Source organism: Dermacentor andersoni, chromosome 6 (assembly GCF_023375885.2).
Source record: "Dermacentor andersoni chromosome 6, qqDerAnde1_hic_scaffold, whole genome shotgun sequence".
In the NCBI taxonomy this organism is placed as follows: Eukaryota; Metazoa; Arthropoda; class Arachnida; order Ixodida; family Ixodidae; genus Dermacentor; species Dermacentor andersoni.
In genome coordinates, this window is record NC_092819.1 from 74,673,674 (window position 1) to 74,697,839 (window position 24,166).

At 47.8% G+C, this 24,166-nt stretch overlaps 1 protein-coding gene across 1 annotated transcript in view; it reads right to left on the reverse strand.

Annotated features, from left to right (window-relative positions):
• Nucleotides 1–7,132: 7,132 nt before the first annotated feature.
• LOC126522965 (uncharacterized) overlaps nucleotides 7,133–24,166 on the reverse strand; it is a 49,716-nt gene continuing 32,682 nt past the window's right edge. The window contains exon 8 of the mRNA XM_055066385.1: nucleotides 7,133–9,363. Coding sequence (XP_054922360.1) covers nucleotides 8,785–9,363 — 579 coding nt within the window. The 3' untranslated portion in view covers nucleotides 7,133–8,784. The remainder of the gene's footprint in view (nucleotides 9,364–24,166) is intronic.

Here is a 24,166-nt window from a genome sequence, read left to right on the forward strand (position 1 = left end):
CTGTTCAACAGTATTCGAAACCAGCCAAGCAAGACAGAATAATAAACTAAAATGGATACAAAAAAGGCAATTCAAAACACGTAATTTGGAGAGTAAGAAATGGCAGACTGTAACAAATAAAGTAAGAAATAAAACGCTTTCTGTGCGCACTGCCTAAGCACACAGCCTGCGTATTACTGTTTATTACTGGGCTCACAGTTGGTCTGACCCTTACTGAAATGTTGAATTGTGTTTTTTTTTTTTTTTTTCATCTTAAATAGAACGGAGTTTCGACCCCCGTTACCAAACCAACTACCTCTAGAATATTCTGACAGATGCTTTTGCGCCAACTGTTGCGTGCATCGCTTTGTTAAGATAGTATCAAACGTGTCATTTTTAGTGCGCCTCACGTGGAATATTGTCAGCGACTCTGTTGCCTGGAATTCGCCATTGAGTGAGCACTAACGGAAATAAAATTTTGTGATGGAAGTTCTATCGTTTTTGTATATACATTGTGTACTTCATATGCTAGAGCGTGATCCCATTTTAACCATGCATGTGGAAGTAATACGCAATAAGTACTCTCGAGAGTAGCTCAGGATGACCCATTGAGTGGGCGCGATTTTGGGCGTCTTCAACATTCACGCGTGGTTGTCCGAGTGCATGCGGCGTCGTTCGTGGTGCTGCTTCTTTCAAGGCGTGATCCAGCATTTCTTGGTGTCTCAGCTCTGATCGCAGCGCTCTGGCACGAGCACTACATAAAGCGAATGCCAAAGTGCAAAGCCGCGTTGAAGCTTGCTGTAATCCGCATCAGCGGTTTCAACTGTATCCGCAGCAACACTTCCTCCACCAATCCTCCCCAACAGTATTCACTATGTTCAGATACTCCCAGATGCTAAGGCTCTGTTCCAATACTCACTGTAGACGGCAAAGCAGACGGCTAAGTGGACAGCAGCTATCTTAAGTCTCGTTCCAATTCTCACGAAGACGGCAAAGTAGGCAGTTTAGCGAAGACAACACCGAAGTCAAAAACGACGCAGGCTACTTTCCTCTCCAAACAAGATGGCAGCTGAGCAGGACGCTTGGAAACTGGACAGGAAGGTAGTCTGCGCACAGGAAAACTTAGTAAGGCTTTCCTACGCCCTTAATCTAAGTCACATCTTGTTTTTCATAGGTTCGCATTCGCAAAAACTTAAAATAGAGAAATAATGTGTGCTTTTCTCAACTTTTCCTTGTCGCCGCTAGGTGGCGTTACGTCGCAGACGCGTCTTCCATACGTCTTCCAGGCCGCTCGAAACGCGTTCCATTAAGTGGCCTCGAGGCTTTCTCAGCTGTCTCTGTCTACGTATACACTGTCTCCGATGCTGGCCAGAATTGGAACACACCCTAAGTTACGACCACGCTTCAGCAGGAGGTTGCTGGCCATCGACGAAACCGCGACCGAAAACAGTCCGCTCCCAGTTTTGGGCCAACAGAACAAATAGAAAAATACTAACGCCCTGATAGTGACTGGAAACGCATACACTTCCTGCTTTCCGCCTGAAAGCCCATGCTCAAGCTCAAACTCGAGCACCGGTCATCTACATAGTACGCTCTAAGCATATGCCACTGTGGGTACGTTCAAAAGGCATGTCTAGCGCGTCCGAGGACTTTGCAGCTTATATGAAACAAACATGAAGATGTGTCGACTGTATGGGATGACCATATTTCAAGGAGGGAGTCGTCCCATTTAATGCCCCTTTGCAATTTACAGCGCAGCTGTTTATGCAGACCCTGTGCCGTCGTTGTCGGAGTTCACTAAAACTATCACCAACAGCAATGGCTCTAGCGTCGTCGTTTTCTTCCACAGCTGGCTCTTTGACGCCTCTCGGCTCTAGCGCGTGAGAATATTTCGAAATCGAAGCGCCAAGCTGCATACCATAAATCTTCAATAAAGCAGATAACGAAATTCTGCCAACGTTTATCTATTTCTAAAGCAAATCCCAGTTAATTGTATATGACAAGTACAAATGGCAGGTCTCGTCTCGCCGCCACCTTCGGGACCTCGAAATAACCCTTTCTAGGATTTCTCTTACGGCAGTATACGGTATCCGCGGCTAGCCACAAGACGCCATTTTGTTCTTAACGAATTCATTATTACAGCAGCCCGGCTGGTGGGCGCTGTCATAATGAACCGTGCGGGACTCCTACGTATCCCAATTTCGTTAGAACGCGCCAAGTCCCCAACAGAACGCCGTAATTGACTGCGCCTACTCGCGCGCCCTTCCATCTCGGGCGTGGGCGAACCGAACACGTTGGGACGTCGACGGAAGGAGCCTTGCACGGTGCTTGCGGCAAAAAGAAAACCGAAAGCTCGAGCAGCCAGCTGTGACGCGGAGCGGGCTTTGCATATCGACTCGGAGATCTCCGCACGGGCCAAGCCGCCCATGCAAGGGCCCCCAATCGCGAAACCTTATCGCCTCGCGCACGCTCGCTCGTACTCCTTACGGGAGGTTACGGAGACGCGAGTGAATGCGGTGCGCGGCGCAGACAAAACCACTGTTGCCAGGCGGGACTGTGCCGACCTTTGGACTGCGGCCGCGCCAGCAGTTTCCGTGGCGCGCCTCGAAGTCGCCGGATGGATGCGAGGCCTCTTATCGGCGCCGGCGCACAGACGCATAATACGCGGGCTCGCGCAGTAAGAGTGTAGTTAAATGCAAATCAGCCCCCTTTGCGGGGCGCGCTAACGAAGATCGCTGCCAGCGGGTCTATAATGCCCGGTGTACACTACTCAAGATTTACGGCGCAGACACGCTTTGCGAGATGGTTGCGTTAGGTATGACCAGACTGCCTTGAAGTTTACCGAGGAACGCTGCACGGCGTTCTTTTATTAATTTCAATTCGAAAAGCAACAACACCGAAAGAAAATAGAAACAGAAATGCTCACCCTGCTCCTCGGTATTGCAACGTCTTTAGATACTGACGACATCGCGGTAAACCTACACGCCTTTCTTTCCTCGCCAATGTTGCCTAATGTACTACATATTACTATTGCCTTTACTCGCAAAGGAACTTGGCGCATTAAAATTATTTTTAGAAAGGCTTTCCGTCGTTCATGTAACACGTTAATCCGCAAATATATAGAGACATGCTTTATATGCATCTACACTTTTTCGCATCAGGGTAAAAGCAGTTACTCTTGTCGTCGGCGCTGCGTATTGGCGCTGCTATCCCCAACTCTTGTGCGCAGTTATCCTGCTGCGAGGTATTGCTGCCAGCATAGGCCAGTGACCGCAGTGTTACTGTAAAGGGGATGGTACGCTACGGCGGCGGCAGCCTTTATATTATTCCAGCAGACTGCGCACATATTTCCCTGTTTTGCCCCAGAAGTTGGTTTTCCGCTGACATCCGATATCTCAATGGAACGGAAACTACGCCCACGTCCCGGTCCGATATTCGCGGTGGACAGTACGTGCTTACTGTCCGGTATACGGTATATAGCGGTGGTCAGTATACAGTACTTACTGTACGGTATACTGTACACTACTGCTGAGACCATCGCTTTCCGTCGCGCTGAACCAGTTGGACGACCAGCCTCCGTCGGAAGAATTCTGAAACAGCGACGTGACTTAACACCACATCAGAAGGCAGTGCAAGCGCTACGGCGCTCCTTGAGACCGACTGGCCTGTGTGAACGCCCGTGATAGGAACACCTTTTTGTTACCTGTTCCTGGTTTTGTTTTTTTTATCTCTCTTTATTTTTCTTTATTTTTCTATTTCTTTTCTCTCTCTGCTCTCTTTAGGACTCCTATATCGCCCTTCCTAGTACAGGGTAGCAAACTGGAAACTCACCCCTGGTCCTTTCCACACACACACCCACACGCTCTCTCTCTCTCTCTCTCGTTCTCTCTACTACTGTAAGCTACTACTGTTCTCTCTAGTACTGTATAATTACGGCGTGATCATTTTTAACATTCGAGGAATTTTTGAAAATTGCGTGTTGCGGACAACATAATTCCATTCGTTGAGCTGGATTATTCAGAGATAAGGACATTACTTGCATGATAAATCGAAACACATATTCAAATAACGAAAAAAATTCTAATTAACTTCTTACACAATTATTTTAAGAAACTCACACACTGCAATTAGCGAATTGTAGGCGGTTAGCTGGCAAGGCGTATTCACTTAGAATAAATTTCCAGAAGGACGCTAGTTTGGCGATGTCTGCCATCAAACTGGCCGTAAAAATGCACTGTTGTTCCACTTGCTTTCTTAAAAAAACGCCCCCTATATGCATTAAAGCCCGAAAAAAAAATGGAACACGCATATATTTCGTCCCGCTCTTTGGGAAACAATATCTTGAAACTGGTGTCATCCTGAATATTCGTTTCAAGCGGATACGTCGTACAAACTAACCTGGTACTAACCAGCTACAATGCATAAATTGAAATTTGTGCCATAAGTAATTATTCAAGAAGGTAATTGGTGCATTTTTGTTCATTATATTAATATGTTTTGTAATTAGGCGTGCTAGTAATCTCTGCCCCCTTCGAATAATCCAACCCAAAACGAAGTGTGCTGTCCATCACAAGCAATTTTTTTTTAATTGTGTAAACGCATAAATACCATAACGCGGCATAGGATAGCATACTGTACACTTTTCCCTGCCCGTCATCTCAACACAGTAGCGAAGTTCGGGCGTTATCTCGGCGGTCTTCTAGAGATTTGCCCACGGTACCTGAGCGTCAAGTTAACACACAGGCGGCTTGTCGTTTCAGTGGCTTCGATTGGTTGCCTTGACTATAGACATCCTACACTGTTCTTCGATCGCGATAGCTTGCGCCTTGAAACGACTGAAACACTCGTTGGCGGGACACAATCGCAAAAACACGCCAGAACGCTCATATGCTTGCTCCTAGGGTCTTAAACGCATCCTTAGCGATCGGCCTTGAGAACCCTCAGTGGGGCTGGAGAAACCTCAGAGTTTGAGTTTACATTTCTGATTTCCAGGTCGCAGTGAGGCACCAAGTTTAACAATGTTTCATGCCGGCACGCCGCGGATCCGCCGTGAGAAGGCGCCTCATCAACGGCCGAGAGTTCAACGGACCGAGTTAGGTAACACGGCCATTGAAAGCGTCAGGCCTTCGAAACCAGCCTTCGAAACGAACAAAACAAACAACGATGTTGCCGCGCTAGTCACGCAGACTGGCACTATCGCCAACTAATGCAATGTGCACGACCCTTGGTTATTAGTTGCAGTGTTCCAGCAGGCAACGCTCACCGGCCTTGGCGGTAACAAAGTTTGATTCAGGACTCAAATAGCCATAATATGGCTATTTTTGCTCGCAAGTGGAAATCTCCGACAATCCTCGTGTTTACTTTATCCTCTAGAGGGTTTTGGCACAACAGCAAATAAGTAAACCCAAGCCTACAGGCAATACAGAGACTGGGAGAACATGGCTGTCTATCGGGAAAGGGCTGGACAACCGAAATATTCTTTATCTGCAGTATGCGGGCTTCTGCGAAATGGGGGCGAAATGCGAAAACACCCGTGTGCTTAGATTTAGGCGCACATTAAAGAACCCCAGGTGGTCCAAGTTTCCGGAGTCCCCCACAACCGCGTGCTTCGTGATCAGAAAGTGGTTTTGGCACGTAAAACCCCACAATTTTTAACAGCGAAGCAGTCTATGCGGACCCTGTGCCGTGATTCTTGGACTTCGCTAAAGCTATACTCATCAGCAATGGCTCGAGCGTCGCCGTCTTCTTCCAGAGCTGGCTCCGTTGCCGCTCGTCATTCAAGCGTAGAATTTCGCTTCTCTTCTGTCGTCGTAATGGGGTGGCCTCGTTTACGAGTGTATGAGCCATTGCTTAAGGGGGTATGAGCCATTCATTGTCGTACGTGACAGGCAGATTCAATTTACAGTGAATCTGTTTATGCGGACCCAGTGCCGTTGTTGTTGGACTTTGCTAAAATGGGGCCACGTGACCTAGCGGGCGAGGAAAAGAAGAGCTCCACAGATGGAAAGGGCTTGGATTGACACCCTTTCCCCGTGTGAGAACGCTATCTTATACGCGAATCTTATGCGGTTGTCGCGCGGTGCATATTCGCCGATCGAGCCAGATCGGCATCGAATTTATCGACGATTGATCCCGCCCTGCCGCGAAAGAAACAAACGTTATGTTGGCAGTTTGCGGCAAACGAACAGCGCCCCGCGATAGAAATCAATCCAACCAATCCGCCAAACCTTGCTCTCATTACTGGCGCGCAAAAAAGGGGCGGAGCAACTTGCACGCGAAAGAAAAGCATGGCAGAACACACACAGAAACCTCAAGCGCAAAAGAAAAAATGAACGACACTGGGAGAACCGCATGTGAAAAAAAAGCACTGCTAAAGCATAATCACCTCGCGAAACACGCAAAAGCTCAAGTGAGATGAAAGAACGGGGAAAGAAAATATTTACAATATACACTGCTTACCAAGTTTGACTTGTTTTGGTGTAGCACTCGGTGTAACTTAGACAGCTTCGCTGTTAGACCATCTTCACGTACTGCAAGGGGCCATGATTTTTTGTTGGACTTCTATTGCCAACATATGCGCAACATCTTTGTTTGTTTCGTTTCGAAGGCTCTCGGCTTGACCCTTCCAACTCAGCGTTATGCTTAACTAAGTCCGTCAAACTATCTGCAGTAAAATAAAAAAAATAGATAAATAGACAAGAAACACCATGCTGCCAGCCTAAGAAACGAATTCAATGTCACAACAGAGTGGGCACTATGTTATTCGTGTATATATAATATATATATATATATATATATATATATATATATATATATATATATATATATATATATATATATATATATATATATATATATACATATTGTATTGTATGTCGTTAACATTGGTGGTCCTGCAGTTGTATATAACTAGAGCATTTAGGCGTTCTAAATGCACTTAAATGGGGAGGTCGCGTTTAGTCTCGAGGTCGGGCTTCCCCTAGTATTTCCATAATTTATCGCTTCTTGTGGTCCCTCGCAAGGAAACCACGTGCCAATGAACTCGCGAAAGGAACCTTGGATGAGTCTCTACTTACCTGATATGCGGTGTAGAGCACCAGCACAGTCCATCCACTTTGTAATGAACAACAGCCGGGTTGCAGAGAATCAGGCGTACGTGTGATAACCTTTATTTATCTCATAAAATCGCAGATGCATACTTTTCTTTAAAAATAAACGCCGTCGTTACATATACGTCAGCAACCTGTACTGGGCGCTTTTCACTTTCTTTCTTTTCTTTATTGCAATTAAACGTCGTTCTTCTTAGCAGGCTATAATAAGAATAAATATCTCACTACCTCAGTAACCGTTCTGCCGGCGTCTTATACAACATACTTGATCAGCATGGACGAGCATTGGACATGTTACAGTAAAAATACCCACAGAACACTCCCCGTTAGCCTAGCTTTCATATGCTCGACCTTAGTCGTGTATTTCATCACTCCTAATTTTAAGCTGTAATTCATCACAAAGCATATCTACGAAATTCAATGTTCAAAAATACATTCGACTACGCGTCAACTCAAGGGCAGGACCGGACTTTTGTCTGCTATTTAACAACAACAAAACAAAAACATTTAGCAGCGGGAAAATCGGTCAAAGACACCTGATAAAATCTGCTTTAGGAGCCGCAACTATTTACCATTCACAATGTTCTAAAAAAATGCCGAATGAATATACGGCCGTTCCTGTTATCTTGCACAGGCAAGGCCGAGTTACGCCCCTACTCATCTAATTAGAAGTGCCAGAAAGAAGCAACATAATGGCAGTGGCAAAGAATTATTAAAGGATATCCTGCCTCTTCGTTAGGAAACAAAAATGCATGGCAATGCTTCGGCGATCTTACTCTCACTTGGGTCACTATGACGGTAACCATAACAGTGGCCTTGAGCGCTAGTGTAAGGTATCGGCGTTCGTCTTGTCAACTATGAAAAAACTTTCCGTTGAGTTTTCGTTCATGCACAGTGCGACGCTTCCCTCAAATTGGGGTTGCGCGGAAGAAAACTATCATAGTTCGCGCCCGCGGCACAAGTAATGGCTAACCGCTGACACCGCAAGGTTGAATGGTTAACTGAAACCACCGAAACATTCATGGTCATTTTTCCCAACGATTCATCTCTTGTAAAAGAAAAAGGGAATCTGCGTCGTTTCGTCTCAGTCACTCGCTTTCTGAACCTCATTTCCAGTCTTGGTGGAACCGAGACAAAGCCGTTGCTCACAACCATGGTAAATGGGGAATACACCTCGGCGCCAACCCATCAGCAAGCTGTAATCGCGGAGTCAAGCTTTTATCATAGCAGAGGGAGCATAAATTCACCCCTTCAGACTGGGTCAGCGGCTCGCCTGCTGCAATGTCCTCATGCGCATGTGGGAACACGATGCGACAACAGTGCATCCACACAGCAAGAACGACAGTGGTGTAAGCAACCTCATAACCCCATGTTCATCTCATTAAATAAAATTTTGGGTCAACTCCATTGTCTCTGCTCCACTTCGCTCCACATTAGACGGGGCTTGACACAGTCCTTTCGTTTTCTTGCAAAGCACTGATCTGTCATCGTCGCGCAGCACAGACAGGAACAAAAAAAGAAAAATACTGACACTCTCCGACACTCGCAAGCGAAATCTGAACACTGCGTCGAGCTCACATGGATGCGCATGCAGCGCTCATGCGGTGAAACCAGGTCCCCTAACACTCGCGAGGGAGGGTGGGGGAGGCTGCAAGCACGGAGCTCTCGTTGGCAGCGGCCGTCCTCAGTCCTGGCCTCACAAGGAGAAGAACTTTACGAGGGCCTCGTAGAGCACTTTCGGGTGCACTCCCGGCTCGGCCGTGTAGCGCACGCCTCGTATGACGCCGTCGTTCTTGTGGAAGCCGAACTCGCCCACAATGGCGCCCTCTGGGGTGCGCTCCTCGTAGCGGAACTTGCGCAGGCTTCCGCCGGTGTCCACCGTGTAGCCGAGGCGGTAGCTGCTGCCGCTGCCGGCAGGTTCGGTCAGGTTCTGGCCGCTGCCGTTGTAGTCCATGAACTCGTCCAGCAGGTGGAAGGTGGACGAGGCCGAGCCTTCCAGGGCTCCGCCGGTGTCCGGCTTCGAAGTGGAGGAGGAGGAGGAGGTTGGCGACCGTGTGGTGCCACCCGCGCTGTTGGTGCTGGTTGTGGTGCTGATGGCGATGACGCTGCTCACGGTGCTGACGACGGCTCGCGAGCCGACGGGCAAAGCCGAGTGCTGCTGTTGCAGCTGCTGCAGGTCCTGCGGGAGCTCCGAGAGCGGCGCCACTCCTACGGGGGCGCATTCCAGGAGGGCGGCACTCAGCAGAAGCACCACCAGCAGCGCGGGCCAGCACGCCTGCGTCATGAGGAAAAACGAACATGATATGTGACTTGCTGGGTGCCATGATTTCCCTATGAGCCTTGCGCATCACGCATACACAAGGGGCCTTTGTATGCGTTTATTTATCTCGTCAGTGCAGCTAAACGTCTAGCTGTCAGTCGACGCCCGTGTTGTCTGTATCTATTGTCCTTCATCCATTCCGCGCTGTTTGATTTCAGCGACGTTAGCCCACCAACACGCCCGACTTGCCGTTTCGCTCCAAGAAACAGGAATCACTTGTGCTAGCAGTGGCAGCTAGGCACATTTAACTCCAGGTCGTTTTCCTAAACTGCCTGGCGTCTTATTGTGTCTTATTGGGTGCAAATATTTATGAGATTCGATGATGTCCAACAGTCTACGCATCAGAAGAAACTTTGCTTTTACGATATATTTCAAATCTTTAAAATATGTTGCACTTATCTATGGGTCAAGCGATCACGATCGCACTCTACCGAAATCGTCGCGCTCGAGATCATGTCGCGTGTTATGCGGAGAACAGCCCGAACAGCGTCTCGCCATAACGGAGTTCCTGAAAGCTGGTGATCTTGCGTGGCTTCGGCAAAACGTTTCAAAATTGGAAAGCACTTCATAAAAGTAGAATGCCTATGCATAGCTCAAGGACGTATTGTACTACCAAGAGCAAGATGTGTCCAATTCGGCTTGAGTTCGACCTCTGAGTCTAGACTCACGCATGGCGCAAGGGCGCGATCTAAAATGTCAAAAAAGAGCATATCATATTAAGTTGAAACAAGTAAAGCGATTTAATTCAATGAGCTCTTAGTTCGGGAAACATTAGTCCAAGTGTTCGCGGTTTTCGCTTTTAAGCCCTCTTCCTTAGTCATTGTCCAATGGCCATTCGTATGACCAACGAAACCGAAAGAACTAACGTAGATTCGCGAATACGCGCCTGGCTTAGCACGATGCTCATTAAGGGGACCGTGAAAAACTCGCGTGAAAATATTTTTCGCCCGGCCAACCAGTCCCCACGTGGGAGCAGCCCGTAGCTTTGCCTTGGGGCAAAGCTTCTCAGGACCTTGTAAATAAAGTTATTTGTCTGTCTGTCTGTACGACGCCTCCGTAGGCAATTTTCCTTGAAAAGCCAGATCTGAAGACAAGGACATAAAAATAATTTTCATGGGCAAGAAATGTCCCGATACAGGAGCTGTTAAATGTCGTGGACTTTCTGCAGTGTATCCGATATTGCGAGTCAGCAACGAGGCGAAGATTTGAACATCACATGTGTACTCCTGCTTTTGCATTGAGTCGCATAAAAAATATTTCCATCGTACAACAAAACGAGATACCCTTCAACTTGAAGCAAGCAGAGAGGTTGTTCTTCTATACAGCATCCGATTATTCTGCGCCAGTGAAAAATTCTGTTTTACCGCCATCTTGGCGTTGATTAAGGCAAACTTTAGCGCTACATTATGCAACGAGCCCCCATGGCCTTTAGTGTTCTCGCAAGGGCAGTAGTAGAAGGATTACCTCAAATACAAAGAGTCCACATTTTCGGGGAAATGTGCACCAGCGCCCGTTGCAAATGGAGCCAAGGCTGGCTTCGACGCCAGTGGCCGAAGTGCGGTTCAGGCGGCCACACCTAGTTTATTTTCTTGTGCGATTTCCTAGCGTCTCAGAAAACTAGAAACACCCACTACAGTGGCTAACTAGCTACGGCGTTTATGCTACTGAGCACGTTGTTTGGGGCGTCCGCCTTTCGGTGCAAACGTATTCCAGAAAGGCTACACTGAAAACAAAAGGAAATGCTCGTATAGGCAGTTCCACACTGAAAGAACCAGGTGTCGTCAAAGTTAATCCGGAGCGCTGTACTAAGGCGTCCGTCCGACAAAACGCACTGTGCAGCTAAAAAGGACCTTAAGGCCGCGAAGCTGGTCGCATGTACTACAATGGGAAAAAATGCCATCTCTAATGTAGTTTTTGCTTCTTGTCATCGTATTTCAGCAACCCCTTCACTCAGGCGAAACGCGAACGAACACTAAAATAATGTTCAAGAGCAAGTTATTCGTCATGTTCCCCAGTATTTGTTCTTATCTTACACTTTGTCTTTAGGTCGCTTTCTTTTTTTTAAGTTTGAAAGATTATTTAACAGAATTAACGTATACAATTGCAAAGTACACACTTTTGTGACCCAAAAAGTTTGTGAAAGGGTCCCTACCGATTGTTATTAGGAAAAACCACTTCTATGGCAGCTGTTTTCTTTATACTGTAAGATCACATAAAACTGATCTGTAACTAATAATGTGTAGCCGATGGCTAAAAAAATAATAACGAAAAGGGGCCTATGGCCATTTCCACAACGACCCCCGTATTCAGAAATACACTTCAGCTTCAAGTCCGTGCTTGACTTCATTTAAATGGCGCCTGTCGTGAACGCGCCGAAGGAAGCGCACTGGGTGATTTGGGCACGTTCACGTCGGGCGTCATTTAGATCGACTCAAGGGTGGGATTCAAATTAAGACGCCTTTCTAAATACGGGGCTAAGAGTCACCTAGACGTTAACGACGAGCGTTTCGTTAAAGCACTTATTTGCATTGTCATATAACATATCGGCGTTAACGTCTTTCGTTCCCACCAGGTTACACTCTAGTCGAACTGCAACTGTCACCGAGAGGAGCGCAGTGGCTGTCGCGTTATAGCGCCAAATTATTTCGGCACAGTGCCACGAGTTGACGTCGAGCAGGTAGTGACGAGATAGGACAAACGAATATACGATCGAGTAATTCTACATATGCGGACGCTTCTTCGCCAACCCTCTTCACCAGCACTGTTTCGAGATCTTAGAAAAGAAACTCGCCGGCATGCGGAGCGAGAGCCGCTCACATTCAACGTGCAACCGAAAGTGTAGTCAACCTTGGACGAGCGGGATAAAGCGACGCTCGCTCCTCCTGTCGAAGCCGATGTAATGCGAAAGTGTTAAAAGGGAACGCCGACTCGCCAAGCCGTGTCTCCCTTCAGATATTTCCATTCCTAATGCTTCAATCACGCTCCCCACGGCCACGCGCTCTAATGCGAGCACGCCGCGCATTCATTTTGCTGTTCCGCGAGTGACGGGCGGGCGTTACGAAATTCGTCCCTGTGACGCGCTCAGAATGCGCACGCGGTCAAAAGCCATTGCCGCGCCACGACCCGAGGCGCCGTTCCGCTCGCCGCAATTTGTTTTCACTTCGCCGACTCCTTATTAGTTATTGCTCACTCCTCTCTCTCTCTCTCTCTCTCTCTCTCTCTCTCTCTCTCTTTGCAGCGTCTCGCATTCACTACTTTTTTTGTGTGTGTGGCATGCTTCGATTCCCTTTTCTTCTTTGCTTTTCCGAGCGGTTCAGTTTTCATAACTCCACACTTTAGCATTCTCATTCTGTTTTGCATACAGGATCCGAAACTACCGCAGTGAGCACTATTTCGTGTTATCTTTATGTTTAATGGAAGAGGAGAAGGTGGGTTCCTCGTTGCAGGAGGACATGTAACCTTGCAAAAGTTGCCGCCAACTTCTCCACCCGATCCACAGTTACCAAGCGCGGAGTCCGGTCACGTTCCGCGTGGTAACGCAACGGCGTCTGTTAACGTTAGGAAACACTACAATGGCGATGATGGATTTGCAACCGGGGGGACAACAGGCTGCGCGCGATCCATTCCTCATCGACCGACACGGCTCACCATTCGCGCGACAAAGGAATTTTCGGAGAAACCGCATAACCTATCACATAAACACCCCGTTAGCCTACGCGCTTAATGGCAGAAACTTGGCCTCCATTCAGATATATACAGAGCGCTCTGTAAAATAAAATAAAAAAAAAGACGAAACGAGAAAGCAAGCGCAGAACGGCGCGAAAATAATCGCCGTGTCCGAAAGCGCGCACGGCCGACTCAAGGCCGCAAAACGCGGGCATACATATTCGCACTGGAGTAGTTTTTTTTTCTTTCTTTCTTTTTTTCTGTCGTTCCTTCCGTAGGCCAAACCGCGGCACGGTTCAATGGAACAGCCACGAGCCAGACGACTGTTCGGGAGGCCGCACTGACGATCGGCTCCGCATGTCACGCCGCTTTTTTTTTTTTTTTTTCCGTGGCTAGATTCCAGATGCTGTGGCGCCGGCACGACGTCCGCCCCGGCGTGAGAAAGGGGACCTTCCGCGCGGAGGCAAAACGGCATCGGTGCTACCTTGAGCCACCTAAAGAACGTTCCAGAATGCGCACCAAATTGACAGGCAGCGCTGTGTGGCCCGTCTTCTCCGACAAAGGCGAGCAACCGCTTTGCTGGCCGGGTATTGCACGTCTTTGGACTGGTTCCTGCTAAAAGGCGCGATCGGGTTTGCGCCACCTGATACGCGCATTTCTTTCGATACATACCCGCCTATTTCGTACAAACGGAGTGTTAAATTTTTTTTTTCGTCGGTGGGATTGTGCACTAATGAAGGTACCAGCGAAAATTTAAATTAAATTATGGGGTTTTACGTGTCGAAACCACAATCTGATTATGAGGCACGCAGTAGTGGGGGACTCAGGAAATTTCGACCACCTGGGGTTCTTTAACGTGCACCTAAATGTAAGTACACGGGTGTTTCCGCATTTCGCCCCATCGATATAGGGCTGCCGTGGCCGGGATTCGATCCCGCGAACTCACACTTAGCAGCCGAACACCACAGCCACTAAGCAACCACGGTGGGTGAAGGTACCAGCAAAGCCGGTGTCATGTTACGTGCACTCATGACCAGCTTGCCCCTGGTCACCCCTACTCCCCGCCCCACTTGCCTTGCCTTCCTTGCACTTTCTTTTCTTTGTTTCTTTGAGGAGGATTGTAAAATGGGCAAGTTGTTTCTAATTCACGTAAAGAAGGGCAGCGCCGGAACCTACACAGGGCAAAGTAAAGGCCACAGAGCTACCGAAAAGACACCTAACTTTCAACTGACAGGTTCATTCCTGACTCTATTCATCTTATATCGTCGTGAGTGGTGTGGCTGGTGCCTTCTTCAGCACTATTTCCACCTCTCTAGCAAACGAAAGAAGCAGGGAACTGTGGAACCTATAGTACATCTGTTATTTGTTCCTTCTTTCGCCTTTTGTTCTCTTTACCCTTTTCCCCTGTACAGGGTAGCCAGCCGGTACTTACAGTGGCTAACCTCCCTCTCTTTCCATCCTCCACCTCTCTCTCTCTCTCTCTCTCTCTCTCTCTCTCTCTCTCTCTCTCTATCTATCTATCTATCTATCTATCTATCTATCTATCTATCTATCTATCTATCTATCTATCTATCTATCTATCTCATTTCACGTGTGCAGCCGGCCTTCGCAATTTGACTAAGTGATTTCGTGTGCTCAGCATGCTACGCATCTAAAAGGGACATCTTTTCATAACTTCCGACTATGCGCAATCAGCAGCAAATGCCCGGATGCAAGCTCATATTCCCCGTTGACGACCTTCGACTAATGCCCGTGCGCTAACACCATCTGTTCGAGTTTCGTTATCATCGTCATCAGCTCATTTCATGCATGGACTAAAGAACGACGACCTCTCGCAGTGATCACCGATTGCCCCTGCCTCTCTTCAGCCGACTTCACTCCATATGCATGCAATTTCTATATCATTACACCTTATATTAGTCTCTGAAACGCCTCTTACTTATTCACTTCATGACGAAACGTGAGAGAAATTCGACGCATGCGAATTTCCCGCCCACGCTCAGGAAAGATTGCGCAGAATACAAAAATGCGATGAAGGGCGTGACACGAAGAATGACTGTTTAACATGAGTCGTTCCTCTGTAGTGTAAACTACAGAATCTGCTGCACACCCGTTGATTCTCTAACCCATTCTGCATTGTTTCTGTGGTTTAGCGTTATACGCCAACCATTCCCCGTTCTATGGCTGGTCCATAGTTTCTTCAGAAGTGCCATTGACGTCCTTCAAGTTGCAGAACGACTGGTTAGTTCTCATGCGTAGAATAACTGTCCAGTTGTGCTTGTATAACCCCTCTCCTCCCCTGCGGCAACATCGATTCTGCTATAAACGATTAAAACCATGACGGTCACGTATAGTTATGCCAGTCGCTGTTATTGCCAAGGCATGTGGAAGAATCTAGTTCAAGGTTAGCTGAGCTATAATTTGTACAATCTTCAAAAGAAACACTCCGGGGAAGTCCCCGAGAGGCTGTGGTTTACCACAAGGAAGCGTTTAAAATTCTTCAAGCGCTCGGTAACGATGATCACGCTTCATCGGGAGCTTGCTCTGGGGCCTTCCCCCAGTGTCCGACTGGAACTGATATTTCCTATTGGGATTCTCACCGCACTTGATTACCGTGCAACCGATGCTGAAGGTCGCTGCGTCAGTGCCAACTGTTCGGACATTCATGTGCCTATATTATACGAAGCCGGTCGAAAAGCAGTGTGGTCCTTTGTGAGATTGCTCTTCATCATTGCGTACCCTTATGACTTTTCTCTATCTATCTATCTATCTATCTATCTATCTATCTATCTATCTATCTATCTATCTATCTATCTATCTATCTATCTATCTATCTATCTATCTATCTATCTATCTATCTATCTATCTATCTATCTATCTATCTATCTATCTATCTATCTATCTATCTATCTATCTATCTATCTATCTATCTATCTATCTATCTATCTATCTATCTATCTATCTATCTATCTATCTATCTATCTATCTATCTATCTATCTATCTATCTATCTATCTATCTATCTATCTATCTATCTATCTATCTATCTATCTATCTATCTATCTATCTATCTATCTATCTATCTATCTATCTATCTATCTATCTATCTATCTATCTAATCTATCTATCATTCAGTAATTGTATAACGTGAGGCAACGAGACACAAAGACGCCAAACAGCGCTTCTGTGTGCCCTCTTTCATCTTGTCTCCGCGTTCCGGCACTCTGTATTTACAATGATCAAATACCAATTAGCCCAAGAATCCATCCTGCTGCTTATCCCGTTCACCTGAAGATAAATGCGTCAGGATGGACGAAAAAAAAAGAACAAATACAAATAAACCTGCAAATACGTATATTGTTGTCGTTCATGAGAAGGGAAACGGAGGCCGAATTCACAAAGCTTTTCGTTCGTAAGTGCCGTTTATCAGTGGCTGATAACCTTCGCTAATAATATGTCCCACCTCACTATTAGCTGGCACGAATGCTTTTAGCGTAAGAATAATTTTGTTAATACGGGCCCTGATTTGTAAAAAAAAAACATTGCAAGTACGAAATTGAAGCTGCGTTTCCGTCAAAGTTATTGTCTTTCGGCAGCATCAAGGATGCCAGCACAAATCTTTCGCAAACATGTGACAGCCGCTAATATAACCCAGAACGTCAAGTAAGTGCACTCCACGTCGTCTGTGACGTCGTCTTCTGAAGGCAGTTATGCCTAAATGAAACCGTGTATAATACCGCTGCGAACGTCACAAAAAAAGAAAACATGAAATAAAATGTCAAGGACGAGATAGACAAGGATTTCTCTTCGAAAATTTTTCTGAGATATTACGCATCGAAACCATAATCTCGTCGTGAGGCATGCCATGTAGCGGGGGGCTTCGGATGATGTCTGCCAAGAGTGGGTTCCTAACGTGCACGTAAATGTAAGCGCACGAGTATTTTTCTTGTTTTCGTTTCGCCCCCATCGGAATGAGACCGCTATAACGGCTGGTATCAAGCCCAGGACCTCGAGGAGGATGTCTCTTGAATCTACGGCAGCTATCAAAGCTTGGGTGACATTTGATGCAGGCTTATGTTTAGACCGCTCTTCATTGGGCACGTTGGAGACGTCAGTATTCATGGTAAGGGGACGCTCATTCACTTTCTCTACAATTGTACAAGAGCTGAACGTGTGGAGCACACGATTGAAATTGCGACGAGAGCGAGCCTTTAAACGCTTACGCAGCGCTGACTTATTTTTTAGCGAACGCTAAAGGTGGTCGCTGTGGTCCAAATCCTTCCGGAGTTCCCCAGTGCGGCGGCACTCGTAGAAGAGTCGCATACTTTGAAAGCAGCATTTGACAGTCTACATTGATACAGATGTCCTGAGAGCACACATCCGACACCTGACTCGGATTCCCTCACACCATCTTGCTTGCCTGCCAGCAAAAAGGCCACTTTCAACTTTTGCTAAAGCTATTCTAAGACATCAGTCCTACTTGCCATCAGAATTTACGCCCGCTACATGATTGTCAGATCCATTGTGGTGCCTGCACCGGCCGCAAGTGCAACTGCCAATTCCAGGAATCAGAAAGAAAGCTGGAGCGCCATTGCGAGCTTTGAAACAAGCAACTTTGGAGCACATTCACGTCGTGCATAGATTCCGGCAACATGTATACACATATGGTTCAGTAAAACTCAACAGCTCTGCTGCTGCAGTCATCATCCCGGCAAAATCTGAGGAAATCAAATTAAGAACTTCATGTGTGACCACATCGATGGGTGCAGAACTCGCGGCGCTCCGTGCTGCACTTGATTTCATTAAGCAGTAGCCACCGCAACAACGGACAGTCTTTAGTGACTCCAAGGCAGCCCTTCAGTGCATACGAAGCCCAATGCGCCACGGACCCAATGAATAACTGGCCTCAGAAATTCGGCACATATATCATCAAAGCCATGACAAGGGACACAACATTATCTTTCAGTGGCTTCCAGGACATTGTAACATCAGCGGGAATGACCACGCCGACGAAGCCGCCCGATCTGCACATGAAAGTGGTCAATGAGTTTTGATTCCGCTTTCGCGAACAGATGCTGCGGCTGAGCTGCGATTGATGTCCCGTGAGTGTACTTTGCCCCTGTGGGACTCAAATGTTTTCACCATGTGTCGGTTGCGTTCGTTGTCTCCGGACATACGGATGCACCTCCCGCCTGGGTTACCACGACGTGAGCAGACCATGCTCTACCGTCTGTGGCTAGGCGTTGCCTTTACGAACTCATACGCTTTCCTCATTGGAATGGCCAACAGCCCCACGTACGACACATGTAACATCGACGAGACGCTCGCACATATCTGTGTCTGCCCGCGATACAGTGCTCAGAGACAAGTGATGTGCAGAGTACTAGACCAGTTGGACAATCGTCCACTTTCAGAACTAAAAGCTTTAGGCCAATGCTCCGAAAGAACACCCGCGTTGAAGGCCCTACTCGCGTTATTAAGGTTCTTGCGGTTTACGGGGCTTCACGACAGACTCTAAGAATGCCGCCCCCTACCGCTCTGTAGTGTACGCGCTTTGTTTGTGCTTGTCTTCCTTTCTTCCTATCTTCCCCTTCCACTCTGTTTCTCTTTTTATCCCCCTTAATCATTCCCCCTGCGCAGGGTAGCCAACCGGAACCACCTCTGGTTAACCTCCCTGCCTTTCTCTGCATTATTTTCTCTCTCTCTCTCTCTCTCTCTCTCTTGAAAGCAGTAACCCATAACTAATCATTACCATCAAAAAGATTTGCAGTTGACACTTCGTAAACGAACGCTGCCGCGACTGCCGTGGTAACCGTGTCGACCGCCGAGTCTCGCTGTGTGCCTCCCGTGCGCGAGGCAATTTTTTTTTTTTTTCGTGCCTAGACGCGATTCACTCGGTAATTGAGGCCCCCTCGCCACACGCACGGCTTGGTCGAACACAGTACTTCCCACGCAAGTGCCCCACTGACCGCTACTGCTGCACTCCGAGACCTCTGTAATCCGGGGCTGACTGGGCCACTAACTCGCAAGAACAACCACAATGCCGCCCGATCGCAGCGGTTCACGCACTCTCGCTTTCGCTTAATCTTGTACTCACGCACGCATATCGACACAAGCCGGCATCTTTGCTTTTCAGGCTATTCGTTTATTTCGTTATTTTCTTTCCTCTTGCATATTCATCTGCCCTCCTACTAGGGCCTTTCCCTCCCCCTTCGCTTGCAGAGTATTATGTAGGCGAGTAGGTCTACTCCGGCAAACCCATCTGCTCTTAAATAAAAAGCTCTCTCCCTTTCTCTCTTGCGAAAGCTATGTTTTTTTTTTCTTTCGTTGTAAAGAGCCTATACACATATTTATAATCTCCCAACATCACGTACATGCAAGCACACATGCGGACTTTGAAACTAAGCGACTGGACAATGGCAAAGTGGTCGCAAGAAAGAAGCCCTAGTTCGGTTTCCACGGTTAAGGGCATTCGAATTCGCAATTTCTCCTCTTTAGTCAACTTTCATTAGCTACTCTTTGGCGACTGCATAGGCACGCGCAAACGTGAGCAGTCCTCGGCAGACTATTTAGCACAGCGTTACCGCCCTGGCGTCACCATCTACCCTTAAAGGTGCCTTGACACACTTTTCCAACGGGCCATTAGAATGGCCTCATTATTACAAAACGTCGCTTCACGAATCGACAGCCGAAAAACTTTTTCGAATTCTTCAACAGGGGTAGTTATCGCACCGATGTTCGGCTTTCTCTCTCCTTTCTTCTCCAATTCCATGCTGGAAGCTACACAGAGGCAATGGCAAAGGGCGCAAGGCCCCACCCAAAATATTCATTTTTTTTTTTATTTGGGGGTGGGACGAATTGAAATTTGGAGGTGGGGAAACGCGAAATTTGGAGGTGGGGAAACGTGAAGTTCTTGTGTGGGCCACATTGGACATAGGGGTGAGCCAACTGAAATTGGGCATATCCCTACGCATATTTAGACAACTCCAGTTGAGTTTCTGCATACTTTCTCTTTTCTTTCCTTTTGAGATAGCAGACATGCGTATTTTTCATTTATTTACCTCAAAATCAGCTCTTATAGTATTACTGAGAATGTTCTCGCAATCACAAGGTCCCCCATTAACTGACGGTGGGCCTCCCTGCATGACGACATCGCGACTCAGAAAGTAAGCGATTTTCCACCTTTTTTGACAAGATGTTGCGAATTCCCTGCCTCATGCAGTGCAATCATATTTGACTCGCATGGTCACAGATGCCGCCTCGTCTTCAGGTCGACAGCGTTTCCTCATTGTGTTCAAGAAGCGTTTCAGGGCCCCTTTTCCAGAGGAACGTTTTGCTCCGGGCCAAATCAGATTTCCCTATAAACACACATGTGAAACACCAAATGCTATTATGAGACAGCCACTGGACTGATTTAAATTAACTTTGTTGTATTTAAGAGAAAAATGTGAATTCTAGTGACTGAGCGGCAGATTTCGATTGAGGGCTTGGAATTTCTCATAAAAATCTCCACAAGTCGGTGTAGAAGCATCCAAGCACAAAGTTTAAAAACTGCTAATTCTGCACCAAGAACAGGTATTGCAGTTATCTGAACAACATTCCCTAAAGCATATAAAGTGGAAATCTTTTACTTATCAAGTTACAGCCCATAGGGGAATTCGTTACATTTCTTTCGAGGGCTTTCCAAAATCCTACTCTCAAATTAGTTGCATATATTTCAGTGCGTGCGTGCGCGCGCGCACGTGTGTGTGTGGGGGGGGGGGGGTGCACGCGCGCTTTTCGTTACTGAGGTACAGAGTTGAAAACCTGGTAGTTTAGTTATTGTTGTTGCTCTTCTAAGTTCAAGAATTTATCTAAAAAATTTGCTGTCTACTCAAAACATCTTCTTGCTACAATCACTGGATATTGCGTGTCGTCCTTTAAATACAACAAAACTCGTCAAGATTTACGAAGTTATTGCTGAAACGATTTCTCCGCTCCTATGTATTGAAAAAAGAACTCCAGAGATAAGGCTTGCTCTTAACACCTTTGCGCTGCAAAGCGAACGCGGAGATTAGTTAGCACGTGTAGCCGTTCTAATTTGCTCACATGGTGTAACACTTTTGGAACTTTTTCTCGGAGAATTCATCAGCCTATACGACAATTTCAAAGTGCGGATAGCGCTTGTCACATAAGAAACGTAAAGGATTAGCAGACGGGGGACAAGCGTAAGGGAGAAAGACGCGAACAAAAATTTTCACGGTGGAATGTCGCCCTCTCCGCAGCTACAAATGCGGAGTGTACAGCGGACGAGCCACCAGTGCCTGGATCGCACGCTTAGAATTATTTATGCAGTCGTATGGTGTATGTCGTCATAGTGGAGCATTCGGCGTTACTCTCTTTCTTCGCAGCCTCTTTGCATTGCCGAACGAGGAGGCATAGAAGAAATGCAAATGGCGCCATAATGTTGCCTTAATCGCCGCTCAATATTCATGCCGACTTGCAACGTAATAGGACATCGGAGCTGTCTTTCTGAATAAACATTTATCTCCACTTGTTTTGACGAGTCTTTGACAAAGCGAAGCTTCCGACGGCTGCTTTCGTTTCGTATTGCGTCACTAGCTGTGTTCTCCTTCATGTACCTTGTTTTTTATATTTTTTTCTACCGCCGCATGCTGTGTGATTCCAGCTGTTCTCTGTAGCATGTAAAAATAGTACGACAGAAGTATTGCGTGGTGGTCTTGTGCGTGACGAACATAGACCACTTTATTACGCCTCCACCAGACCCTGCGGTAGTTTAGCGGCTATGGCGTTGCGCTGCTGAGCGCTAGGCTGCAGGTTGGACACCGACCGCGGAGGCCGCATTTCGATGGGAGCGATACTCTCGCGTAATCAGGTTTAAGCGCTCGTTAGAGAACACCAGGTGTTTAAAATTAATCCGGAGTACCCGTCGTACCTCATAATCAGATCACGGTTCTCGCACGTAGAGGCCCAGAAGTAAACTTGTTCCCTCATCGTTTTTTTTTTTTTTTTCGCGGCAAACCAAACAGCTGCACGTATCGGTTGCTATTGCTTCATACACAGTTCATTTTGTATCAACGCTTACCTGGCTTTGGACAACCATTACAACACGCACAAAATTAGAGAGTCGGTTCCGTAGCAGTACTATAAGTTGCGCAGCGGTAATTTCGAAGTAGTAAGACTTTTCTTAACATTTTCTTTCGTGAAGCACTGAGCGGTTTCTTCGTTGATAACACATTATTGTCCCTGCGTCACCATTTTCTGTTTGTGAGAGGAGCTTTTCTAAATGAGCGATCAAGGCAGAGGAAACATAAAAGTTTACTAAACACTGCAACAGTGTCAACCAATGTTGTGCATACTAGCATCAAATATATCTCTTTCCTTCTCGTGTGCGTCAAATCACATGCTGCGAATGCACAGTTACATCGTGAACAAGGGCTTTTAAAGATATTCATTTTCTACGCGGTGTTTCGCTATCGCGTATATGGTACTCTTGCACCAACTGCAAACGACAAAGAAATTGTCACCGAAGACTCTGGTCGTATGCCTATAGCGCCTATATCTCTCGCATATCAGGCGACCCACAGTCGCGTAATGTGAGGCAAGGTCACCTGAGCAGTACGGAGCAGCATCCCGAAGTCGGCCATGGAAGGACAGCAAGACGCGTTGGCGCCACCGCTATCAGAGACCGAATAGCATCGCAGTGCGCGCGTTCCCACACGACGCCCAGCACGCAGTTGTTTCAGCACAGCACGTCCTTTGTCTCGACGTCCTTCTGTCTTTGAGGTCCTCGGTCCAGAATATCCTCAGTCCTTGATGCCCTCTGCGGCGATATGGTAGGCAGCTAGTTGTCGCACTGCGATACCACTACGGGGAGCGGAGCCCCTACTTCGGCGTCGTCAGCTTCCAAGCGGCGACAACTTTCACCGGCCTCAGAGGAAGAGGTCTTCTACGCCCGAACGAGGCTTCGCTGCTTATCAGCCAAACGACGGCCGGAGAGTCAGGATGATGCTCACTGTCAGGATGATGCTTCTACGGATGTGGACCGTCGAAGTTGGATAGGACGGCAATTAGAACGAGCCCAGCGCTGTGTCCTTGTCAGAGACACCTACCCACGACGGACGACGAACACACTTCTTCACACTCGGAACGCGCACTATGATGCAAACGGAAGACTGCTGGACGGCCAACACTCGTCGAAGAATGACTGCCGGCACTCTGAACCACGCCCCAGTGAGAAAGTGAAACTCAACCGCGCTACGGCGGCTGGATATCCGGAGGACACCTGCGGGGGGTGCCGGAGCTTCCTTCTGGAAGTGCGCCGGAAAAGAGGTTGTATCTTGAAAGAGGATGTGGAGGGTATAGAGACTCCTGCTCGGTGGGTAACGGTCGTCCAGAGGTTTCGTGGAGAAGTTCAGGGGTGGGGTGTCTTGGTGGAAGGGCGGCTGCTCCAAAGGAGGCCTTGGGCTCCTGGAGGGGGTACCCGCGCGGCGCGATGCGTCGCTGCTGCCAGGCGGTGCGGTAGCTGAAGAAAAAGGAGAGCGTCGGCCACTGGCCGCGCTTTCAGCGGCGGCGGCAGCTGCGAGGGGCGCATTCCAGTTTCCTCGCACCGAGGAAACCACGTGGTTCGGCTCGGCACCCCGCGTGCGCTTAGCTTAGCCGAGCGTGCGCGCGCGCTCTCAACAGCTGATCCGATCCGCCGCGACGGCCCGGGCAAGGTCGCCCAGTTCGCGCCCGCTGGCTCAGCGCACTGCGGTGTTCCCGCTTGCCTTTCGGGCGAAGCCGAGGGACGGGCCAAAGACGAAACAAGAAGAAACAACCGACGGCTCGATTAAAAAGAAAACGACTAGCTGCTTGCTACGCGGAGCGGTTTTTTATTCGTCTTCTGGAGGCTTTCATTTATTTGTTTTGCTTTTCGGCTCTGCGCGCGTGAGCGAAGCAGTTCGAATCCCGCCGGGGCATGCAGGAAGCCTGCGGGCCATCACGCCGATCACGGCGCCGTCTTGCCGGTTGTTCTCCGCGCCTCTCGGTTCCCCTCCCCCGCCCACCTGACGCCCCGTCGTTGTTGGCTTTCGTTTCCGCCTGGCGTCGAC